This window comes from Colius striatus, chromosome 1 (genome assembly GCF_028858725.1).
Source record: "Colius striatus isolate bColStr4 chromosome 1, bColStr4.1.hap1, whole genome shotgun sequence".
Lineage (NCBI taxonomy): Eukaryota > Metazoa > Chordata > Aves > Coliiformes > Coliidae > Colius > Colius striatus.
In genome coordinates, this window is record NC_084759.1 from 55,694,705 (window position 1) to 55,716,919 (window position 22,215).

At 41.4% G+C, this 22,215-nt stretch overlaps 2 protein-coding genes across 5 annotated transcripts in view; one reads left to right on the plus strand and one right to left on the minus strand.

The window, feature by feature from the left end:
• TPP2 (tripeptidyl peptidase 2) overlaps nt 1-22,215 on the plus strand; it is an 86,875-nt gene that overhangs the window by 55,058 nt on the left and 9,602 nt on the right. For 2 of the 4 annotated variants that reach the window (XM_061996332.1, XM_061996350.1), the window contains one exon: nt 552-3,535. In XM_061996332.1, coding sequence (XP_061852316.1) covers nt 552-641 — 90 coding nt within the window. In that variant the 3' untranslated portion in view covers nt 642-3,535. Of the gene's footprint in view, nt 1-551; nt 3,536-17,444; nt 17,607-20,525; nt 20,607-22,215 lie in introns of those variants that run through there. The other 2 variants (XR_009818738.1, XR_009818737.1) reach the window with 2 other exon arrangements.
• METTL21C (methyltransferase 21C, AARS1 lysine) lies at nt 1,835-9,857 on the minus strand (the record flags this gene model as incomplete). The annotated part of the gene is made up of 5 exons (XM_061996362.1): nt 1,835-2,229; nt 2,520-2,637; nt 4,103-4,245; nt 5,434-5,597; nt 9,766-9,857. Coding segments are annotated over 5 exons (912 nt in total), but the record flags the coding sequence as incomplete, so codon positions are not given.

Genomic DNA, 22,215 nt, shown 5'->3' on the forward strand with positions numbered 1-22,215 from the left:
GTAAGATATGTTTTCAGTTTTGGTACCTTTTACATTGTAGCACTCATTATAAAGATTTTAACTTTCTCCAGGCTTTAGTGGCTTGACCTTCATTTTTAGTAGTGATTTTTTTTGTTTCTTTTTCTAGAATAGCTAGTCATTTTTAGCAGTCTTACTTTCTGGAACTTGCTTTGAAGCCTAAAGAAAATTGACACCTCATCCAAAAGTCTTCTGCATATTAAAAATCCTATTAGGTTGCTGTTTAACCAGTTATTTTTACTATTATTAGTTGTAGCTGTTGCTGGTAGAATATAGGTGAGAAATTAATGGAAACTGCTGTAACCCCTAGAACCAAGTTTTTCTGCATTGAGTTGAAAGACTGTAGATGATACAGAATAGTTTTTTGTTTTTCCCATTTCAGAGCTAAGTAATTCAAAGATTATCAGTTCTTCAACCTGTTACCTTTCTGATAATAGTTATCTTTAGTAAGTTGTTGATACCAATGCAGAGTTTGTTGGGAGGATTTAGATTTTTAAAAGAATAAGAAACTGGATCTTTTTTTTTTTCTTCAGCTGATGAAGTTGCTCGGATGGACTCATTGTGCAACTTTCACTGAAAACTGGCTTCCTGTCATGTATCCACCTGATTACTGTGTGTTCTAGAAACCCAACAGTTGTGAACTTAAAGTGATTTTATATGGGGCAGGATATGAAAAGATAAGTTTGACTTTTTATTGGAACGCATGCTTTCATTACTGAATGCTGATTATTAAATTGTGTGTATTTATCGGTAAAGGCACCTGGGTACAGCTTAATACCTGTTAACCTGACTCCTGTCACCGGGGAGTTTCCTTTTTGTGCATCCCATTGCTGGCAATGGATGTGCCAGAACTGCCAACACCAAGGATTTGGAATTAGGCTGGAAAGGCTTACTGCATGCATGTTAGGTTCTTAACTGTTAATTTTAACTGCAAGCCTCTTAAGAGCTCTGTATTTTTTACAGTAAATTGAATTTTAACATGTTTGATCTTAATTTCAATTGTATGAAGGCCTTAAAGCTACTTCAAGGGTAGCTAAAATCTTATTTATTAGACTAAAGTAATGGGACATCATTACCTGTGTTGTTTGCAAGAGTTTACATTTAAATTTTTTTTTTAAGAAAAATTCAACCTCTCAAACTGTTACAACATGTAACTCGGAATTGCTGATGCATAGGTGCTCTTGTAAATCTTAATTTTGGAGTGATTTCAGGCAAACTCAAGAAAATCCATGTGAAGTTGAGAATCAGGACAGGCTGATACATGTATAAAAGTGCCAGACAGTTAAATTCTTGATCAGGTATTGTAAACTATACATATGTGTTTAATAATGTTAAAAATGTAAACCACAGCAGAATAAATGCGCAAAGTCGAAGATCAAAAAAAAAACTTCCATGTGCACTCTGATACTTTAAAAGATTATTTTATAATTAATAAAAACACGTAATGAAGCTAAAAACTGTATTGGTTTCTGGACGAGTACGTAAGTGAAACTTGGCTGAAAGAAAACATGGTACCAACAACAGAAGCTCAGTGCAGTTCAGAAGATCATTGATTTCTGTTAAAGCTTTGTTACTAAATACTACTACTCACGTTGTTCCTTCAGTGAAGTTGGTCTGATTGAACCAGTCACATGTATTGACCAGAGACAAATTGCTCTATTGTTTGTCTTGCTGTTTTTTTCGAACTTGCAATGCAAAACTCAGATTAAAACTGCAACTTTCTAAACATAAATGCACAGAAGGTGCACCATAGTGCTGCAGATATTCCAAACTGTAAGGTGCTGCCATTAAATCAAAATCAGTGCAATTTTACTCTTCAATTGTGTCTTACTGTGGCTTTCAGCAGCTTGATGTCTGATTCAGGAAATTCTGCTAGAATGGTTGTGTTAAATATATTGGAAACTTTTTCCAAAAATTCATAGTCTGTACTGAATCTGAATTTATTTGCCCATAGTAATACTGTTCCTGGCTTACAAAAATACTCCATTGTTGCTAGCAGGGGATCCAAAGCTGTATGATGGTATACAACATCAGTTGCCAGTATGAAGTCATAATGGTAAGTTGATAGGGGGAAGTCTTCATTAAGGTCTTCTCCCCATACTAGTTTTCTTACTTCAGGTTTGTGGGTATTCATGTTTTCTGTGTTTCTTGAAATATTATATGAGAGATTTTCAAGAACTTCAGGCAAATCAGTAGCTGTTACATAAGCTCCTAAAGAAAACATGAACTTGTTTCAATTCACAGGTACATAGCTGAACATATATAAATATAAATATCAATAAAAAAGCTTTCTCTATGTGACATCCCCAGCTTCCCACTCACCAATAACTAGGGTAGTTACTTCATTTCAAAACAGCATTTTACAATTACTTTCGCTTTTAAAAAATCAGTGACAAAACAGTTTCTTTCAACTGCTGCTTTGTTGCCTTAAAGTGACAGCCAGCAGCAGATCTGGATCATTTTTTAACAAGAAATACAAAAGGAAATTTGACTTTACTAACCTAAGATACAGGCCACAATGGAAACCAAGCCTGTTCCAGCGCCAATTTCCAAAACTTTTTTGTCCTTGAGGTTGAATTGTTCTTGATTTGACTCCAGATATTGAGATAAAGCCAGTGCCTAAAACAGTTAATAGATATCTGTAAGAGGGTAACAGGTAAGTTGCACAAAAACTTGTTAGATGCTTTTTTTTAAATACAGGTTTGGATTTTTATACAATGACAAAACACTGAAGGCTGTAACATAAAAATGTAAAATGGAAAAAATGATGATGTGTCCTGGTTTTTATATTAAAAAAAAAAAAAAGAATTAAATAACTTCTTTTTAGTTTTAGATGTGTGGGATATGGATTTGCTACACACATCTTTACACTGCGAGTCCTCTGACAGCTCAAGAAATATAGTCAGTGATTAGGTTTGAACCATACAGTCAGAACAGCAAGAGGTTTAGCAATATGTAAAATGTTCCGGTTTACTATCATAAAGTAGATTCAGGCTTCAGCAGAGATATTTTTATTTTTTAAAACTTCTTGTTTGTTTGTTTTCAAAAAATACTATTTGCCAACTCAACACTTGTCCGTTGATAATGCTTCTCTAAAGCAGGCAAAAAACCAGCAGCACTGTATAGAAGTATTGCTCATGAGACCTTTGTAAAGATCATATCAGTAGAATTGTCTGTTTAAACAACATAAACTGATGCCAAAGAAAGTAACTCCCCCCACCTTTTGCTTCTCTTCTTTAGAGTTGTGTTACTGTTTTTAACTCTTGTGCTTTTCATAACGCAACACTGGCTACCTGCTCTGGGAAAGCTGACAGCTAATGAATCACTAGTCCAGTTTGTGCAACCTCTCGATTTTCTTGGAAAGTTTTACCGTCTGCATTCCAGCACCTGATTAATGTGAGAACTGATGATCTGACATTTCAAAATAAGATCCTGTTCTGCCTACCCGTGTGCTTTCTTTTTCTCTATTGTTTTGAAATTGTCTGTCTGCTGTTTTTCTGTGACCTTTTTTCAATAAATGTGGATCTGAAAAACTCTGAAATCCTAATTTTCTTGTCTTTGTCAGTTCACTCTCTCTTCCTGCAAAGGCAGTTTTCTCAGTCCACATAAAACTCAGGTTTTATGAGCAGGAGAAGCAGAAACTGAAGAACAACTGTTCTTGAAAAGTACAGCTTTTCATACTGCAATGAAACGATTCCACCCTGTTCTTTAAAAGAAGTGTATTTGCTTTAACCTTCTTCATTCAGTCTCTCACAATTTGGTTTTTTAGCCTCCTGCTAATTGTGTCCTTCCCACCAGTGAGTGAGTGGAAACGTGGAGGAAGCTGAATGCTTCTTACCTTTCTTAATATTTTTCCATATCTGCATCCAGTTTACAGATACTTGGGTGCCACAGTTCTTTTGATGTGAATTAAATAATAGCATAAGGCAGAGCTTCCTGCTGAAGCACTTAACCAACTTCATTCTAGGTAGGGAAATCTCTGCTGTCAGAAGTGTCATCTTAAGAAAGCTTCCTTAATATTTGTGTGCTACTGTCATGGTTACTTTGTCATGTGAGCTTTCTGGGTGCCATATCATGTACTTACTCCTGGCCATACCACGGCTCCAAAGTGTTCTATAGATTCCTGAATTATGATCTGGTGGCCAACGTAGGTATAGTGCTCTTTATCAAAGTAGTGCGAAGCTCTTGGAATCCAATTCTGCAGTATTTTAAGAGTTACGGGTGCATCTGAGAGAGGAAAGAGGAAGTTTCTGGGTTTAGATGCAGTTGTTTATATGCAACTTGTCAAAGGGTAAAGAGTGTTTTGTGAAACTAGCACATAACTACATGGGCTAGAAAAGCTGTCAGACTGGCTTTTGAGGCTCGTTGCCATGCAGAAATGGATAGTCTGGCTGACCAGGGAGTGGTAGGATCAGTTGTCATTTCCTGCCATTCTGAGTATTTGCATGGGCAGCTTACAGACAAAAAGCAGCCTTTTAGAAAAAAACAAACCACTAATTCAAGGGGATGTCTGCTAATAACACCTAGAAGACTTTCAGGACGAAACTAGCGTGTATTTTGGTATATGTCATAGTTCACACAATGCCAGAGTATGCTGTGTTGGAAGTTGTGCTGTAGTTTTCATTTTCTGGGGCCAACAGGTGTTGAACATGAAGCTGCTTTTATAAAAAGAGGGATTTAGGATTTACCTTACACTGAAGAAAACATCTCTCTCTTTAACAGTTTTTAACCATTTTTCCACAAAAGGAGGGTTGTTTAAGCCTTTATAAATATGTGTTGCCACATGCAGTGCTGGTCTTTGAGGCAGTGCTACAGTTGCGCTACATATCTCACCATAGAAGATATAGGTTCATAGGTGAGACTGTCCTGGAGAGCTCTGCTGAGTTGCTCGTTCTGATCTCACTGAAAACAAGGACACGGCTTTGAATGACTGTACTGTTCTTGGATGGAAGCCTGCTATCTGGATATGCATAAATGATAGAAGACTAATTAGAGCTGCAAAGAAAGATGTTGCTGTAGCTTGCATGGATTTTAGTTGATGCCTGCCTGAAATCCTTAGAAGGTGTTTGAGCAGTTCAGCCTGTTGGAATTTGCAATGGCACAGCTTCAGCAATGACAGCCCAATTGATGTGTATTATAATCATATCTGATTATAATTGAGAAATAATTCTTAGATGGCTAAGTATAATCCAGAGACCTTTTTAAACATGCATCTTAATTATGCAGGTAGTGTTTTTTGTAGATTTGGCCTGATAGTAATTACAAACATAAAGGGAAAGACTGGGGCGGGGTGGGGATGGAAAGAGATGGAAAGGAAAAGTGACAGGGTGACATCTACTCTTTGAAGACTGGGAAAAATGAAAGTGTGAAATGGTAGCATGCCATAGCAATTCCAACATTTAAATTGGGTTAAACCTGAGTCAGATTGTGCTGTTGATGCACTTTTTGAGTTATCGGGGTCACACTGCTCTTTGTGCGTTCCTTCATCCTCAGTCGGGCAGTCCATTACTCTTTGAACTTTGTTGGGGAATGACGGCGGCTGCTGCATGGAGATCATGACAAAAGAGCTGGAATGGAAAGGGGACAACGATGTTAAAAGCTTCAGGCACTCTCTTTGAGATGAGATTGGAAAAAGAGTGAGTTGTCTGAGTGGCCTTTGGTTTTAAAATCGTTAAAATCGTTAAAGACCTTTAAGATCGAGTCCAACCACTAACCTCAAACTAAACTAAACCATATCCCTCAACACCTCATCTATGTGTCTTTTGAATATCTCCAGAGATGGTGACTCCACCACCTTCCTGGGCAGCCAGTGCTTAATAACCCTGTGTTTCCTTTGGGAGGTTTTTCAGGGGTGGGCTGAAGGGACAGGAAGCCATGATGAGAGGTGACATCCCCACTCTACTGGAAGTTGCTGTGAGCACTTCCTGGTAATGCAGTAATACTTAGCAGTGTTGTTATTTTGTCTAGAAGAGGTTTATTTTATCATTTATGCAAAATGATAAAATCATCAATGTAATGATGCATTGATGTCACTAATCAGTCTGAAGAAGCAAGCTGCTTGCATGGTACTCCTGTCAGTTGAAGCAACCGTTGACAAAGATGAATTGTCTTTTCAAGCACTGCAGACAAAGTGTTGTATAACTGAGCTTACATCATCCTGCAGGAGGCTGTTGGAGGTATCCTGGCCAGATGGGGGAGAGGTTTGGCAACTGGAGCTGAGTGACTGCTGACTTTTGTGGATGGCTTATTTGCACATGAGATATTGACATAGTTGCTGTTTTGCTAATGCCAGATACGTTCCTTATAACTGCTCTGTTTATTCACAAGGAGAGGATTTGTGTTCTAACTCCTCTGACACTGCATTTATTCAGTTGTGATTTTGTACAGCTTCAGAAGAGTGCCTTAAAGTAAATTGATTTCTACAGATGTTAGTGGTTTTAATTCTTCAGAGAACCTCCATCTGGCTAGAAACAACTTCTGACTCTGCACCTTTTGTGGATAATTCAAGACATGATGGTAGGTAAGACACTGAAGTTAATGCTGCAGTCACTGTGTTCCCTGGCAGATAAGGGAGTTCATCCATGTTCACGTTTCACTTATGATAGCGTGTCTTTACAACAGCAAAGTTCTCTCATGTAATCAAATGTATACTTTCAGTCCTCAGCATTGCCTTTTTTTATGTCTTTAGCTAGAATAAAATCTGTCCATGTTTTAATGTTGTAAGAAACAACAATTTTCTCTTGAGAAAATGTGTTAGGCCATGTGATTGCAAAGGTGCGTTGATGAAACTGGTGATGGCTGCAAACAGAAAACACTTGCTTGAAGATCTAGTCTTGTGAACATTTCATGTTTAAACATGCACTGCACTACATTTTCAAATTTGACGCTTTTGGGGGTTTCTTTGGTTGGTTGGTTTCTGTGAAGCTCCTACAGCATGAAATTTGTGTTGAAAAGCCAATTCTGAAATTACAAGCAGGAGGAAACTACCTTATCCAGTACATTAGATGTGTTATAGAATCATAGAATGGTAGGATTGGAAGGGGTCATCTAATCCAATACCCCCGCAGAAGCAGTTCAACCTAGATCAGGTCACACAGGTACATGTCCAGGTGGGTCTTGAAGACCTCCAAGGAAGGAGACTCCACACCCTCCCTGGGCAGCCTGTGCCAGGGCTCCCTCACCTGAACGGTAAAATACTGTTTTCTTATGTTTAAATGGAACTTTTTGTGTTCCAGCTCATCCCATTACCCTTGTCCTGTTGCTAGATACCATAGAAAAAAAGGGATGTCCCAACCTCTTGACATCCACCCTTGAGATGTTTGTAAATATTAATAAGATCCCTCCTCAGTCTTCTCTAGACTAAACAGCCTCAGTTCCCGCCACCTTTCTTCATAAGGATGATGCTCCATTCCCCTGATCATCTTGGTGGCCCTGTGCTGTACTCTCTCCAGAAGTTCTCTGTCTTGAGCTGGGGAGCCCAGAACTGACACAGGACTCCAGATGAGGCCTCATCAGGGCAGAGGAGAGGGGGAGAAGAACCTCCTTCAACCTACTGGCCACACTCGATGCATCCCAGAATGCCATTGGCCGCCTTGACCGTGAGGGCACATGGCTGGCTCATGTTCAGTGTATTGTCAACCGGGACTCCCAGGTCTCTCTCTGCAGAGCTGCTCTGCAGCAGGTGAATCCCCAGCCTGTACTGGTGCATGGGGTTGTTCCTTCCCAGATGCAGGACTCTGCACTTGAACTTCCTTGTTGAACCTCATAAGGTTCCTCTCTGCCCAACAATAAAGCAAGTCGAGATCCCGCTGAATGGCAGCACAGCCTTCTGGGGAATCAGACAGTGCTCCCAGTTTGGTGTCATCAGCCAACTTGCTGAGGGTATACTCTGTCCCCTCATCCAGGTTGTTGATGAAGATGTTGAACAAGACTGGCCCCAGAACCAATCCCTGTGGAACCCCACTGGCCACAGGTCTCCAACTCGATTCTGTGCCGTTGATCACCACCCTCTGGGCTCTGTCATTCAGCCAGCTCTCGATCCACCTCACTGTCCACTCATCCAAGCCACACTGTCTGGGCTTTCTGATGAGGGAAGTTGTAGATCACAATAAATTTTGCCCTGAGCCGTCTTTTCTGCAGGCTAAACATCCCCAGGTTGCTCAGCCGTACCTCATGAGACATGCTCCAAATGCTTTACTAGCTTGGTAGTCCACCTCTAGATCATCTGCAGCACCGTCATGTCTTTCTTGTAGAGAGGGGCCCAAAACTGGACACAGTTTTCAAGATGTGGCCTCACCAAAGCCAAGTACAGGGGAATGATCACCTCCCTCCTCCTGCTGACAACACTGTTCCTGATACAGGCCAGGATGCCATTGGTCTTCTGGGCCAGTGTTAAAACTTGGCTACAGCATTTAAAACTAAGGCTTCTTTGTAGTTGCAAACTACAGGACAGATTTAGTCTTACCATTTCAAGGATTCAGGTATGTTAGCATCTCAGCCTTAATGATGCAATAATGATTTATTTTTTTAAATTATAAAAAAAACGATACCTGAAGACTACAGACACAAATGCATATTAAGGTATTTGTAAATAGGTGGGGTGTGAATTATTACATGTGTAATATGTGTAATATGGTCAAGTTGCTGTTGTGGCTCTAAAACAGACATGTCTTAGTATTTTGACCCCCTTCTGATCCATATTTTAACAAAAATTATATACCTCTAAAAGTATTTTGATTTAATAATGTTGCAACTAAAAGCTGTTCTCTTAGAAAACATTGGTTTGTTCTGGTTGTTGGCAGCTGACTTATCAATTAAATTATCCTGATGGGAAATAATAATTAAATTCCAAAGTTTTTAAACCAGTATTGACTTCATCAATAGCCTTAAGCTGTTGTGAACAAAATAACTTAAAAGAATCACGTTTGATTTCTTCAGAACCTGAGGAAGAAAGAATAATTTACAAAATTATATCTACTTGATAATGTGACATAAAATTAACAAGGTAATTAAACACCGAAGGGCAAGTTGTAAGGTGGTAGTAAACCTTAACGTAACAGTTTATCCCCTGGAAGAGTAAACTTGTGACTCTTAAACTTATAAAATCCATTGCTTAAAAAGAGCTTTTCAAGTGTAACTACATGGTCCAGAATGAAAGTAGCTTAGTGAGCAGTACTGTGTCACCAGGTCTCCAGCTGTAAACATAACTCTGGTGAAATGTTTTTCTCTCACCCTGCTCGAAGTTGCACAGCACAGTCTGTTTTAGTCTGAATTATTTGAGCAAAAGCCAGTTCCACTTGCTTACATGGGAAATGCAATTGCAGCGTGTTCTCTGTGAGACAGGGCTTAGCCATACACTCACACCATACACAAACATCCTTGTTTCCTAGAACTCGTGCCACTTTGTCACATTATCATGCACTAAACAATTTTTTTCCACAATTTTAACAAAAGATGGATATAAATGCTAGGAAATAAAGGAACTGTCAGCGCTAGGATTGTCACTGTAGTAAACCTGTATCATATTTGAGTCCACAAGGCAAATGCATCCAAATACTGAAAAGCAGCAATGATAGTCACTCCTGGCAAAGCAGTAAGAGTTAGATAAGGTGGGCTTTGTTGGCTAATCCCACTGACATGAAATAGAGGAATTCAGACAAACATATTTCCTTTGTTAGTTAGCAGAGAACAAAAAGGCAAGTCAGACAGGGTTAAATGGAGAGCTGCGTGGGTACCTGCTGTGACAGAAGGCACTGAAAGGTTCCTGTGGGTTGGATGCATGCTCCAGAGGTTTTTATAGAGGCACGTACCTGGAAGCGATAACCCTCAGCTCTCACCAGTCAGATTACAAGCTATTTAGAGTAACATTACCAGACTATGTACACTGTGTTACACTAAACCCTTCCCCATTTGCAGTACAAAGCGAAAACGCTCTTGGGCTTCGAAGTCCCAAGTGTACCAACCTTCAGTAATCTAAACCTCTGCTTCCTCCAACCTCTCATTCCGTTTTTGCAGCTGAAACATTCCCCATGTTTGCCTTAGTCTGCAGTGCTGATACAAACCAGCAGCTTGTGGGCAAAGCAGTGCGTAGGTAACGTGTGTGACCACTTGGCAGTAGCCCAATCACAGAGAAAAGTTCTTAAAGCTCCTACTGCCAGCAAAAAGGTCAAGTCTTCCTCACCCCGCTGAGCGTCTGGCTGGGGAAGCTCTGGGTATTCTTCCCATGCACTGAGTCACGGAGAGTGCAGGGAACTAACAGTCCTGAGGAAATAGCAGCTTTCCCGTTGTCTTTAGTCCAGATCATAACCAGAGGAAATATTGTGTCATCTGAAAGAAAGAGTTGCAAAAGTGAAAAATCACACTGTCACCAGAAAATCTTGCAGTTGCTTGTTTTAAGCAAGTGGGTAATACAAATGTTGGAGACAAACCAAGTATGTATTCCTTACACATTTCATTCATTTACCACTTTGGACTTCTGCCATCTCACTTTGAAAAGATGCAGCAGGAAAAAATTCAACTAGAGGTACAAGAAGTGTAAAACTTCAGAAGTCATAAAGCTAGAAAACAGCCCCCAGCTAATTAACAAATGAAGGTTGGCAATAGAAATAAGGGAGGTTGCGGATGTGAATGTGAATTTTTAACCTCAAGGCGTTGGTATTTGCATCTTTGGGTGATGCTGCCTTGAGGAGTGGGAAAGGAAAAAACAAGCCTTTTCTGTCACTGTGGCTGTATATTTCATGGGTTAGCTGTTGCCTGCCTCTGGTAGTCACACTAAGTATAGGAAACACTTGGCTGCTCGTTCAGATGAAATGAATATTTCTCCAGATGTCTGTGAACAGGCAAGCTGAGAGGAGTACAGCACATCACTTCTGTGTGTAAAAAAGGGATTTTTCCGGTTACTAACTCAACATCCAAACAAAACTCTGAATTATTCACTTGATTTTTCTGTTCCTTTAACTCCTGGGAATTTAGCCATCTAGGTCGTTCTTTGTGGAAGAGAAAACACAACACGCTGCCAAATGTAATGAAATCAAGCTTCACATATTTTTAGAATGTATCTATATTTAAAGTGAGTTGTAGTAGAGCTTGGATGGAGGGGTTTAAAGTCTGGTTATATGATACTTGACTCTAGTGCTGTGGGTCTTTTCGTTTTCAGTGCTGTCAAACTACCCCACTGTGAGGGTGATGGAGCACTGGAACAGGCTGCCCAGATGGGTTGTGGAGTCTCCTCTGGAGGCATTCAAAACCCACCTGGATGTGGGGTTCCTGTGTGACGTCTCTGTGGTTCTGCTCTGGCAGGGGCATTGAACTGGATGATCTTTCAAGGTCCCTTCCAACCCTTAAGATTCTGTGATTCTATGAAAGCTGTGAAGAGAACTCTTTCTAGTTCTGCCTATCACTGAACTCAGCTCTCTCTTCAGTGTATAGACAGACTCGAACTACAGTCACATTGGTGGCATATAGGTTAGTGATCTAAAATTAAAACCAGTTTTAACATTTCTCTGATGTTAATAGTACTAAGTTCAGTGGCAAATGATGTAAAGTTGTAAAAGCAGTAATTAAAAGATTGTGAGAAATAGGTATGATAATACTAAAGCTTCTCTGAATTCATCAGGATCAAGGAGCCTGCCAGATTTGTGCCCAAAGAAGGCAGATTTAAGCCAGAGAAGTTAAAAGAAATTCTTATCAATCAAATTAATAGTCAGAAATCAGCAGGACTGGATGGTAACTATCCAGAAGTCTGCAGTGAAATCACCAACTGTGAACCAGAACATGGTCCTTGCTACTGGAATTAGTCTTGATACCAGAGAGTTGCGAGGCTGCGTATTTCTAAATTGGTCTTGGATGGATCTAGGGAACAGTGGGGTAAGTCTGACATCTATACTCATTACACTGAGAGGAACAGTGGTGTTGTCTGATATGTAATAAGGCATAGTGTAGAAAAGACGGAAGGTTTTGTATGTTCTTTGAAAGTGTTTCAAACAGTTTGAAAAGTTTGAACTTTGAAACAGTTACCACTTGTTTTAAGAATTTGTTAACAGCAAGGAGCCAATAAATGGTCAGGTTTACAAAGTCACAGGAGAGCTGTGCTGCTGAGTGTACTCTTAAAAACTATCAGGAAAAGAAGAAGATAGTGTGGTGACAATAATATAGAATTATTCAAGATGGAAAACCCAAAAATAAGCCAAAGAGTTCCAAAAGGATCTCTGGCATGTCACAAGAGGTGATAATATGATGAATGAAATTCAGTGCTGACAAGTATAGTATTATACACACAGACTGCCTCTAACTCAGTAGCAACTAGGAAAGAGATTTTAATGACACCAGAGACAGCTCTATAAAAAAAACTTTGCAAACCATATGAGTAAGCAAAAGCATAAATGGACTGATGCATTTTTATAAGGAGAACCTAAAAACACCCACCAAAACAATGAAAAAGGAACATTGTTTTTCCAACTGGGGAGTTAAGAGTTTGTCTCCCAGTCTTTGATTAAAACATTCAGAGTCTCAGAGCTCCTGCAGGATTTACCAGACGTCCCGGATCATCCTCATGAAAGACTGATGAAGAGTGGCAGACTCTCAGTTCTAAAGCAGATTCTCCTCATCTTTATTGTCAGAGGCACTTGCTGGACTTTTCTGGACGTGAAAAGCTTGTTTGCATGCTCCAAATTGCAGGGACTTCTTACCTGCTGTCAGCAGCCAGCTAACTGTCTACAACATGGTGTTGGCAGAGCTTACGCTGTTTGCTGAAGTACAAACAACTGCAAGATGACATTAGTTTCAGGTTGGCATTTTCAGTGGTTTGAGGGTTTGGCAGGGTTTTTTTCCTGTTCCTTATGACTGTGGGATGAATCTCTAGCTTTAAGTCACTAATACCCAAAAGTACAACTGGTGACCATCATGATTAGCAGCAGCCAAAAGTATTGAGCAACACGGAATATGAGCTTCAAACCAAACCCACTGTTTGAGTTATGTTTTAAATTATATATCGTTTCTCCTTGGTAGAAGCCTTCTTTTGCTCACCTAGCTGGCATGACTCGGGGATGATGACTTAACCAGTTCCCTGGGCAGTCTGTTGCAAAGCTTCACAAAAGCATTCTTTTTTTCCCCTTCAATTGATTTCTTTCTATTGATGTTGCATGTTTAAATTAATCAAGCTTAACTTTCTTTGCACATACAATGAGATGACACACGTCTCAAAGAAGGGAGCAATGCAATGTTGCCAGATAAACAGTTGTCTAAAACTATGATACCACAAAAAGGGATCTTTGCGCTTAGGAGCATGGAAGAATGAATAAATGCTCTATGAGTTTATGATGAGAAGAGGGACACAAGGCTGTGCCTACCTTGCCAGCAGCTCTGGACTGTCATGAGCCACGTACTGTGTGTGTAATGCTTGTGCTGTCCGTGTCTGGCAGTAGCAAAGCTACTGCGGCTCAGTAGCAAAGCTGCTGGGGAGGGCAGTGCTGCTGTGTGTGTGTTTCCATCATCTAACCATCCTCTGACTTAGGCTGCACTGGATTAAGCTCCAGACCCTCATTTCTGTGAGAACAGAAGTGCTTTGTGTCCATCTCTCTGACCTACGAGTCAAAATTCAGCTTTGGGTGGTCAGAGTAGGACCTTCCTTAAATTAAGGAGCCCTAGAGTGTTACTGAAGCACATGCTCTGTAATATTAACAGTAACAGTTCTATTTTCTAGTAATCTCCTTGTTATGAAGGTTTTTGTCCAGCTTCTGTATGTCCCTTCTACCCTGTTATCTAAATGAACACACATCACTTAAGTACCGTGCACTTGCCTGAGGAGGTTAGAGAGATACAACTGCAGAGGAAAGAAGTGGAGGGAAGAGGGAGGCACAACATCTGGCACTGACAGATACAAAATTGTGTTTGCCTGTAGTCATTAGTGAGTCAGATCCTTTGCTTTCATAGTCACATACTGACAGCAGAGCCAATATGATACACCTGTGGATGGTTTTGCAGACAATCCATACACGTGGGCTTGACAAGGTTGACCTTGAGGATCTTAAAGATGTTTTCCAACCAAAATGATCCTGTGAATCTCTTCATTAATTTTTGTTCCACTCTGTATTTGGACAGCACTGTTTTTAATACAGACAGGTTTTTCCTTTGAAGCTGCCTCTTGCTTATTCATCCCACCTGTTTGGAGATCCACTGTTCCATAGGGAAAGAAGTCATTGAAGCTGAGCTTTCATCTGAACTCTCCCAAAGCTTGGGAAGAATTTTACCTCTTTGCTGAGGAGCTCCCTGCCCTGTGGTGTTATCTTACCTCCTGTGATCCCTCTACCATTTCTCAGACGGTTGCTCAGAGAAGCACTCAATGCTATTTTTTCCTTATTGGCAAGGAAAGATATCTTGCAACTAATTCCATCGGGCTTTTTATAGAGCAAAGAACGTGATGGTCTTAATTTACTGAACTGGAAGTTTTACAGGAGGACTGCCTTTACTTAGTCTGTTTTGGGCTAGTTACTATAGACACAAATGAGGGACCAACTAAAGCTGACTGCTTTGAGGATGAACGCACCGCTCCCAGTGCTACAGGCTTTGGTTAATGACAGTTACCATGCAGAGATACAACTGGCAGATCTTTTTTAACAAGCTTAGCATTTTGGTGTTTTAGTTTTCAGGTTTTGGTCTTTTATTTGTGGGACACAGCTCAAATAGTATTTGTCTACGAATAAATTCTGCAAGTTCTTATTCAGGTAAACCTACTGAGTTCAGGGAGAGTTTTGTCACAGTAAGGGACAATTAAAGGGCTGAATAACAAAAATGTAAGATCTGATTAATGGTATCCCACTGAAGAGTCTCCTTGCTTCTCTTCTACTTGTAAAAAATCTGGTGTTTCTCTAGAAGGAAGGTAAAAATGGATTTAAAGTCATTCAAAGTGAGTGACTAATGAGTAGCTCAAGCAATATTATAATTAAGCAGTTGGTTTGGCAACAAGAATAAAGTATTTAGAAATCTTTGCAGGCTATTATTAGAAGTAACTTGGCATTATTAAAAAAACTCCATCAGATGGAAGAGTCTCTGTTGACTTGGCAGCCACCTGCTGTAACTTGTTGTGCACCTGCTTCACAGGCAAACCTGTGCTTGCCTGTCCCTTAAGCGGGAACAGGATGTGGACTTTGCACAAATCTAAAAGGATTGCAATGTGGATATTTAACAAACAGCTTGCTTCCAAACAAAGGAAATTATTGCTAAGCCCTTCCTACACACTAAAGAGGGAGCTGCTGGCTCCATGATTTCATTAGGACATCAAAAGTACTTTGTGGTTTTGATCTGCAGAACAAATTGGGCTTCGCTGTCTTTTGGGGATATAAAGCACAATTTGGATGTTTGAAGGGAGGATTTTGGCTTTTTTTTTCATTTTATCAGAGGGACTCTTGTGTCTTGGAATGTTTCCTCAGCTTCATTTACCCCCTATCAGTGTGTTTTGTGGAGGTGGGAGGCGAGAAGTTGCAGGAGCCCAGCTGCGGGGAGGTACTCAGTCTTGGCAAACCTTTCGTTTTCCTGTTGCCTTTGCAGTAATGCAGTGTGTGTGTAATATGTTAGGAATGGCCCACGGAAAGCAGAATTACGTTATCTGGAAAGTACCAGTAATACCTAAAGCTATGAAAGGTTTGTCTGGCAGCTTTCATAAGGCTGCTCAGAAAAGATATTTTGGGATGACTATTATCGCAAGGTTAAAACAATTCCCTGCCAGCATCGCCAGAAAAAAAGAGGTCACTTCATACATGTTAAGCCAGTGATGGGCCTCACAAAAACCCTGTTGGCCTGCTTCCTTCTGAGGATGTGGTCCTAGGTAGAGAACTGAGGTCTCAGTATTTGAGCCTACTTGGGGGAAAAAAGACAATTACTTAGAAAGCTGTTTAAGGACTATGATTGCAGCAGAACTGTGACCAGCAGGTTGAGGGAGGTGATTCTCCCCCTCTACTCTGCTCTCATGAGGCCCCATCTGCAGTGGTGGATTCAACCCTGGAGCCCCACCAAAAGAAGGATGTAGACCACTTGGAGTGAGTCTGAGGGAGGGTTACAAAGGTGATCAGAGGACTGGAGCACCTCTCATATGAGGACAGGCTGAAAGAGCTGGGGTTGTTCAGCCTGAGGAAGAGAGGGCTCTGGAGAGACCTTCTAGCAGCCTTCCAGTGCCTAAAGGGAGCCTACAAGAAAGCTAGAGAGACATTTTACAGGGGCATGTAGTGATTGAACAAGGAATAATGGCTTTAAACTGAAAGAGTAGATGTAAAGAAGTTATTTGCCATGAGAGTCATGAGGCACTGGAACAGGTTGCCCAGAAAGTCTGTCAGTGCCCCATCCCTGCAATTGTTCAAGGCCAGGTTGGATGGGGCTTTGAGCAACCTGGTATAGTGGCAGATGTCCACCTGGCAGGGAGTTGGAACTAGATGGTCTTTAAGGTCTTTTCCAACCCAAACTATTCTAGGATTTCCATGCAGACAGAAGCTCAGAGGAGAGGTGACAGTGCCGTGTAGGAAAGGGAGACGTATGCCATGAGTAACAGTACCCTGTCACAGAGCAGGAGCTAATCCAGTGCTACAGCAGTAGCAATCCCAAGCAATTACATCTGGTGTTAACAAACCTGTATTTGTGTCCCTTACTCATTTTCTCCTGTCTCAGAGCTCTAACCTGCCTGTCTGCAAGCTGCTTGTTGCTGGCAGGCACGCTGCCTTTTTTGCTCTCACGTGCATTAGTGGTAGAGAGTGATGCTCATGGCTGTGTGAATGTAGGTGACCTGCTCTAGTGTTGCGACTCTGAGTGATGCCCTTTTGCAGAGAAATCAGTATTAATGTGTCTCCACAAGAACACTCTGAGCCCTCTCCAGCATGGGAACAGTTATTGTGGATGCTACATAGTAAATGCTTTCCTATGCAGTCATCTGTCTGTGAGTTATGAAATTCAATTAGAGGAGTACTGGTCTTATTTTGGTTTTAATGATCACGTGTTCCTGCAATACAGCTATTCTAAAGAACGTGGATAGTGCTAGTGGCATGTGAGCCGTGAAGTTTCTCCCTGCAACAACTGCCAGCTACAAAGACTAAACAAACAACTGGGCTTTGCAGTATTAGGCTTGTTTATAATAGCATGTCTTCTTTAGCCCTTACCCTTGTTCTAACATTTCAGAGATTCCAGTCAGTCCTCTCAGTTCAGTCAGCAGCAGAAGTCTGTCTTAAACGTGATCTAGCCAGAAGGGAAAAGACAGCACCAGAGACAATAGACATCGTCTCCTATGGACAAACCTTGTTGCTGTAATTAACACGGTTCAACTTTTTGCAAAATGAGTAATTGTAACTTGCATAACTCTGTGTGTTAGCTCTGGCTTTTAAATATTAATTACTGTGAGTATATCCAGTGTCTGTGTGAGTTAAGGTAGCTGTACTCTTTCTCTTCAGTCTCCTCTTGTTCCTGTGCCGAGTGAAGTGTTCGTAGGCGAGTGTTTGGGGCATCAATGATTTATCACTTGGATTTGAACATGGTCAGTGAACATCTCCATCAGTAAAACTCCTCCACTGCTGGCTCCACAGGCTTCCTCCTGCACCTGTGAGTTTACTGTGGTAAGTAGCCCAGCACACCTGCCCCATGTTGGCAACAGGAGGAGCTGCTCATGGTCTCTTGAAAAAGGTCTGGTGGTCAATGGGAGCCCTTTACAAGAATCTTGTGATAGATCTAGAAGCTTCTGAAATGCCAAATGAAGGGGTTTTTTCTTTGTCTAAAAGAATTACTACTACTTTCTTCCCCAACAAGTGAGAACTTGTGAATTGGTTCAGCTGAACCAAATACCAGGGAAAGACAACTTGCTGTTCCGGAAAGCCTGCATGTATGCAGGGCGTTGCTGTACATTTAGCCTCCTAGTTTGCACTAATACCATTTGGTTTGGGTTTTTTTTTTTAAATGATGCTTCTGAATTCTGATGCCAGGTAATCCCTTGGATTATACACACTGAGTTGAGTTTAAGAACTGGCTAAGGGTAAGCAGAATTTATCCCCCTAAGTGAAATTATTATTATAGTGAGAGAGAAGTTAAGTTCACTGCAAATATATCTGCAAATATAAAAGTCCTCTAAATGTTTACTGCCTGGTCCCATGCAAGCTGTTAATTTAAGGTTTCCATTTTTGAAACAGCTGGGATGGGGTTCAAGGATCTCAAATAACAGGTTTACTCAAACCCATCTGAATTTATGTGTCATCTTTGCTCTCCTGTGCTGCTCACGTGGTTGTGTCTGGAGCTGACAATGGCAGCTTTCATCATCTCAGCAGAGGTTTCCTTTAATCCCTGATACTCCTTGCCTGACACGAAACGACAGTGTGGCATTAGGGGTTTGTTGGAAGGGAGTTTGTTACCCTTGCACCTGCTCACTGAGATAATAGATTGGAGCTATGTGAATTGCTGTCTCACAATGGAAAGACATGCTCACATATGAGAGTATTTAAGAGTACTGACATGCAAAGACAGTTCTGTTACATTTGGAATTTGTTATATATCTGTTACATTCACACTCTCCTCCTTTTCCTGGGGATGATTCCCATCAATTAGTTTAGCCCCACCTGTCATGGTTCCAGCTCAGGCCAAGATTTCTTACTCTCTCTGCTGCCCCTACCCCTTCCCTACTGTTCACACAGCCACAGTGGAGTTTGTTCTCACCCAAAAATGCTGGCAGCCAAAACCTATGTACTCCAGTGAAAAATCTTACTTGAGTTATACAGACCCTCAGTGCAAGTGGTGCCACTCTGCAAAGTCTATGCTGATACCAAAAATGAATTTGAAACCGCTGAATATTGAAACAAAATTCACAAATCTCTCTTGGAGAGGCTGAGTTAGCAGTAAAAATAGAGAAATGTAGCAGCGCGGCCCTAACTATTAAGAAAGCACAGAGGGATCCATGATGGGTGAGGATGCAGCTGGTGTTACTTTGCCAGGGTCATCGTCTTGGAGAGCTGTGGGATAAAAAAAAACAATGAAGTTCCAGCATCAGCCTCCAATGTGCTTTTCAAGCCAGAAAGCAGCATGTGGTGTAAAACCATCATGGACAGAATCAGCACTGCCCCTGTGAGCCAGCAGTGAGGCCACCACTGCTGCCAGATGAGACAAATATCAATAGTGTCAGCGCAGAGTTTGGATCTCTGCTTCCTTTCCCAGACACATCAGAGTGACCCAGCACTGACCATACATTCTCACAGCCATCTTCAAGAAGCTATTGGATGAGATCCAGTGGCCTGAAGGCCCTCTGAGATACCTCAGTGAGTCCAGAGTAATGGTGTGGGGCTGACAGAGAAGACGTGGCACTACTGGGAGCACTACTCACCTTCCTGAAGGTGGGTGTCCTGAAGCTGGAGTCCGGAGACTGTACTAGAAACCCCCTATCTAGGCCACTTAATCTTGTTGTGGGAGGAGATTTTATTTCAGGTGATAACACCAAAATTCAGGCACCAACATGGGAGTTCATTTCACTCCAATCCACAGAGATATGCTCTGCATAATCAATGAATCTAGAAATAATTATACTCTATAAACCCAGGATTCAGCTGCATAAAAGCAGGTGTCTAATGCTCTTTTAGGTGTTGTAGAGTACCCCTGTTGGCATCCTGCTGCTGCACCAAAAAGAATGTGGGCTTCCTCCTCTTTGCATGGTGTCTGCCAGCCCCGTGTAAATGTCTCATCTGCCCTGGAATATCAAATGGCAGGAGGGGAACCGAAGACCATCCATGTTGGTAGGGCATCTGAATCATCCTCCAGGTTTCCTTGACTGAATCAACCAGATCCCTGATGATTATAGTAGAAGCCAAGATGCTAAACTGTAAGAGAAGTATAAGGCTGATTCCCCAAAATAAAACTATCTCACTGACAAAATCACAAGATTTGGGACGCTGAAAACCCCTTTTTATCCACAGTTGGGTGATTTATGGGTGCAACTGTCTCTGTACCACCCTTCTCTTACCTCCCAAAATGGCAGTCCTGTTCACTGATGGTTATTTTTAAGTCAGTTTTTCACAGTCCCTCCTGTTGTAACCGTACCCCTGGTATAAAGAGGCTTGAGCCTCTCTATTACACAGAGAAAGATGCCAGAGATGTCTTTAATTAAGCATTCGGCAGTAAAGTATGACATGAGGCAAGAGGTAGAAGTAACTTGGGTCTTCCCTTTGCAAAATGTAATAGTTGGGAAAGCATCTTTTTGGGGAAATTCACCAGGACTTAACACTTGGACAAAAGCATTTAGATTTGACTAATTGTAGCTATGGCCAGCAGCTCATGAGATGATTGTATAATGAAAATAATTGATGTGATTGGTTTTAATCTTGACTGCTAACTAGTAGCTGTATTTGTTGTCCATGTCTTAACCATCGTGTGGCATAATTTCCTAGAAACCTCAGAAAATTGGGTTGCAATTGCTTGTAGAAGGCCATCCTGTCAACTCAAGGCAGGAGCACCAATGCCTCAACCATTCATGACAGATGTTTGTCTGATCTGCTTTTCAGGAGCACCGAAGAGGTTCAGTTTTAATTTTACTAAAGTCTGTGAGGAGTGGTGGATTGGAGATGCAGGGCCTGGATGCCAAGGTGAGGGCATGCTTGCAGGATTTGGTTTTGTATTTGCAGATTGATTGCAGAAGATTCCTCAGCTGTAGCACAGGCATTTAGGACATCCCAAATCCCATTAAATCTAAGAAGAATTTAATTGAAAAATGTATGTAAGCACTTTGCTGAACAACAACTGCAAATGTATTTGAGAGTGAGCCAAGGTTACTTGCCACCTTACCATATCACTTGGTGCCTCACTAGACTGAGACTCATATGGCAAGAAGTCGTTCCAACCCTGTATGAGCCAGCAAGTTCCACAGGGAACACTGTGTTCAGTGTCCTCTGAGTTAAACTGTGCTGCTTAGCGACATTATGGGGTAAATGTTCATTTAAAGAGAACAAACGCCATAAGTAGGCAGGTACACTACTCTCCCTAAATATCAAAACCATTTGTAAAGTGAAAAGTGTGTATGTCGCTTGCTGGTGCAGGCATCTATGCTGACAGAGGACCACGGGGAAGAAAGCTTTGCTCTTGGGCATGGTTTTCTTTTTCCAAACTGCATCAGTCTGAAGACTGGACAAGAATGTACTCCCTCCTCAAATCTGGAATGAGATCCTGCAAATGGAGCTATATCCAGCAAAGTTTTATAGACTCAGAATTATCTCCAGGATCTGTGCAGGAGACATGAGAAAGGCCATTCTCTCTCCATGGTTTAAGATGTTGCTAATGAGGGTAAGATTGTCTCCACCACCTCTTGTCAACTCCCCCATACACATCCAAGCTATTCAAGCTGCTTAGGAGCCTGGTTGACAAAGTCCCTTGGGAGGCAGTGCTGAAGGGCAAAGGAGTTCAGGAAGGCTGAATTTTCTTCAAGAAGGAAATCTTAAAGGCGCAGGATCAGGTTGTCCCTGTGTGTTGGAGATGAGACGGCAGGGAAAACTGGCCTGGTTGCACAGAGAGCTTTGTCTGGAACACAGCGGGGAAAAAAAGAGACATTATGACTCTTTTTTTATGGAAGAAGAGGCAGGTGACTCAGGAGGACTACAGAACATTGTGAGGTTATGTAGTGAGAAAATTAGAAGGGCCAAAGCCCAGTTGGAACTGAATCTGGCTGCTGCTGTAAAAGATAATAAAAATGTTTCTGTAAGTATATCAGCAACAAAAGGAGGGTTAAGCAGAATCTCTATCCTTTAATAGATTGGAGGAGAAAAACAATGACAAAGGATGAGGAAAAGACTGAGGTATAATACTTTCCTTGCCTCAGTCAGTTGTTTTCTAGGTACCTAGCCCCCTGAGCTGGGTGTATAATGACAGGGAGTGTGAGGAAACTACCATAATCCAAGGGAAAATGGTTCATGACCTGCTGCTCCACCTTGACATACACGAGTCGATGGGGCTGGATGGGATCCACCCAAGGGTGCTGAGGGAGCTGTTGGAAGTGATTGAGCCACTCTCCATCTACTAGCTGTCCTGGCTCACTGGGGCGGTCCCAGTGCACTGGAGGTGAGTATATGTGACAGCCATCTACAGGAAGGGCCAGAAGGAGGATTTCACAGAATCTTAAGGGCTGTAAAGAACCTCAAAAGCTCATCCAGTCCAACCCCCCTGCCAGAGCAGGACCACCTAGAGTAAGGTCACACAGGAACT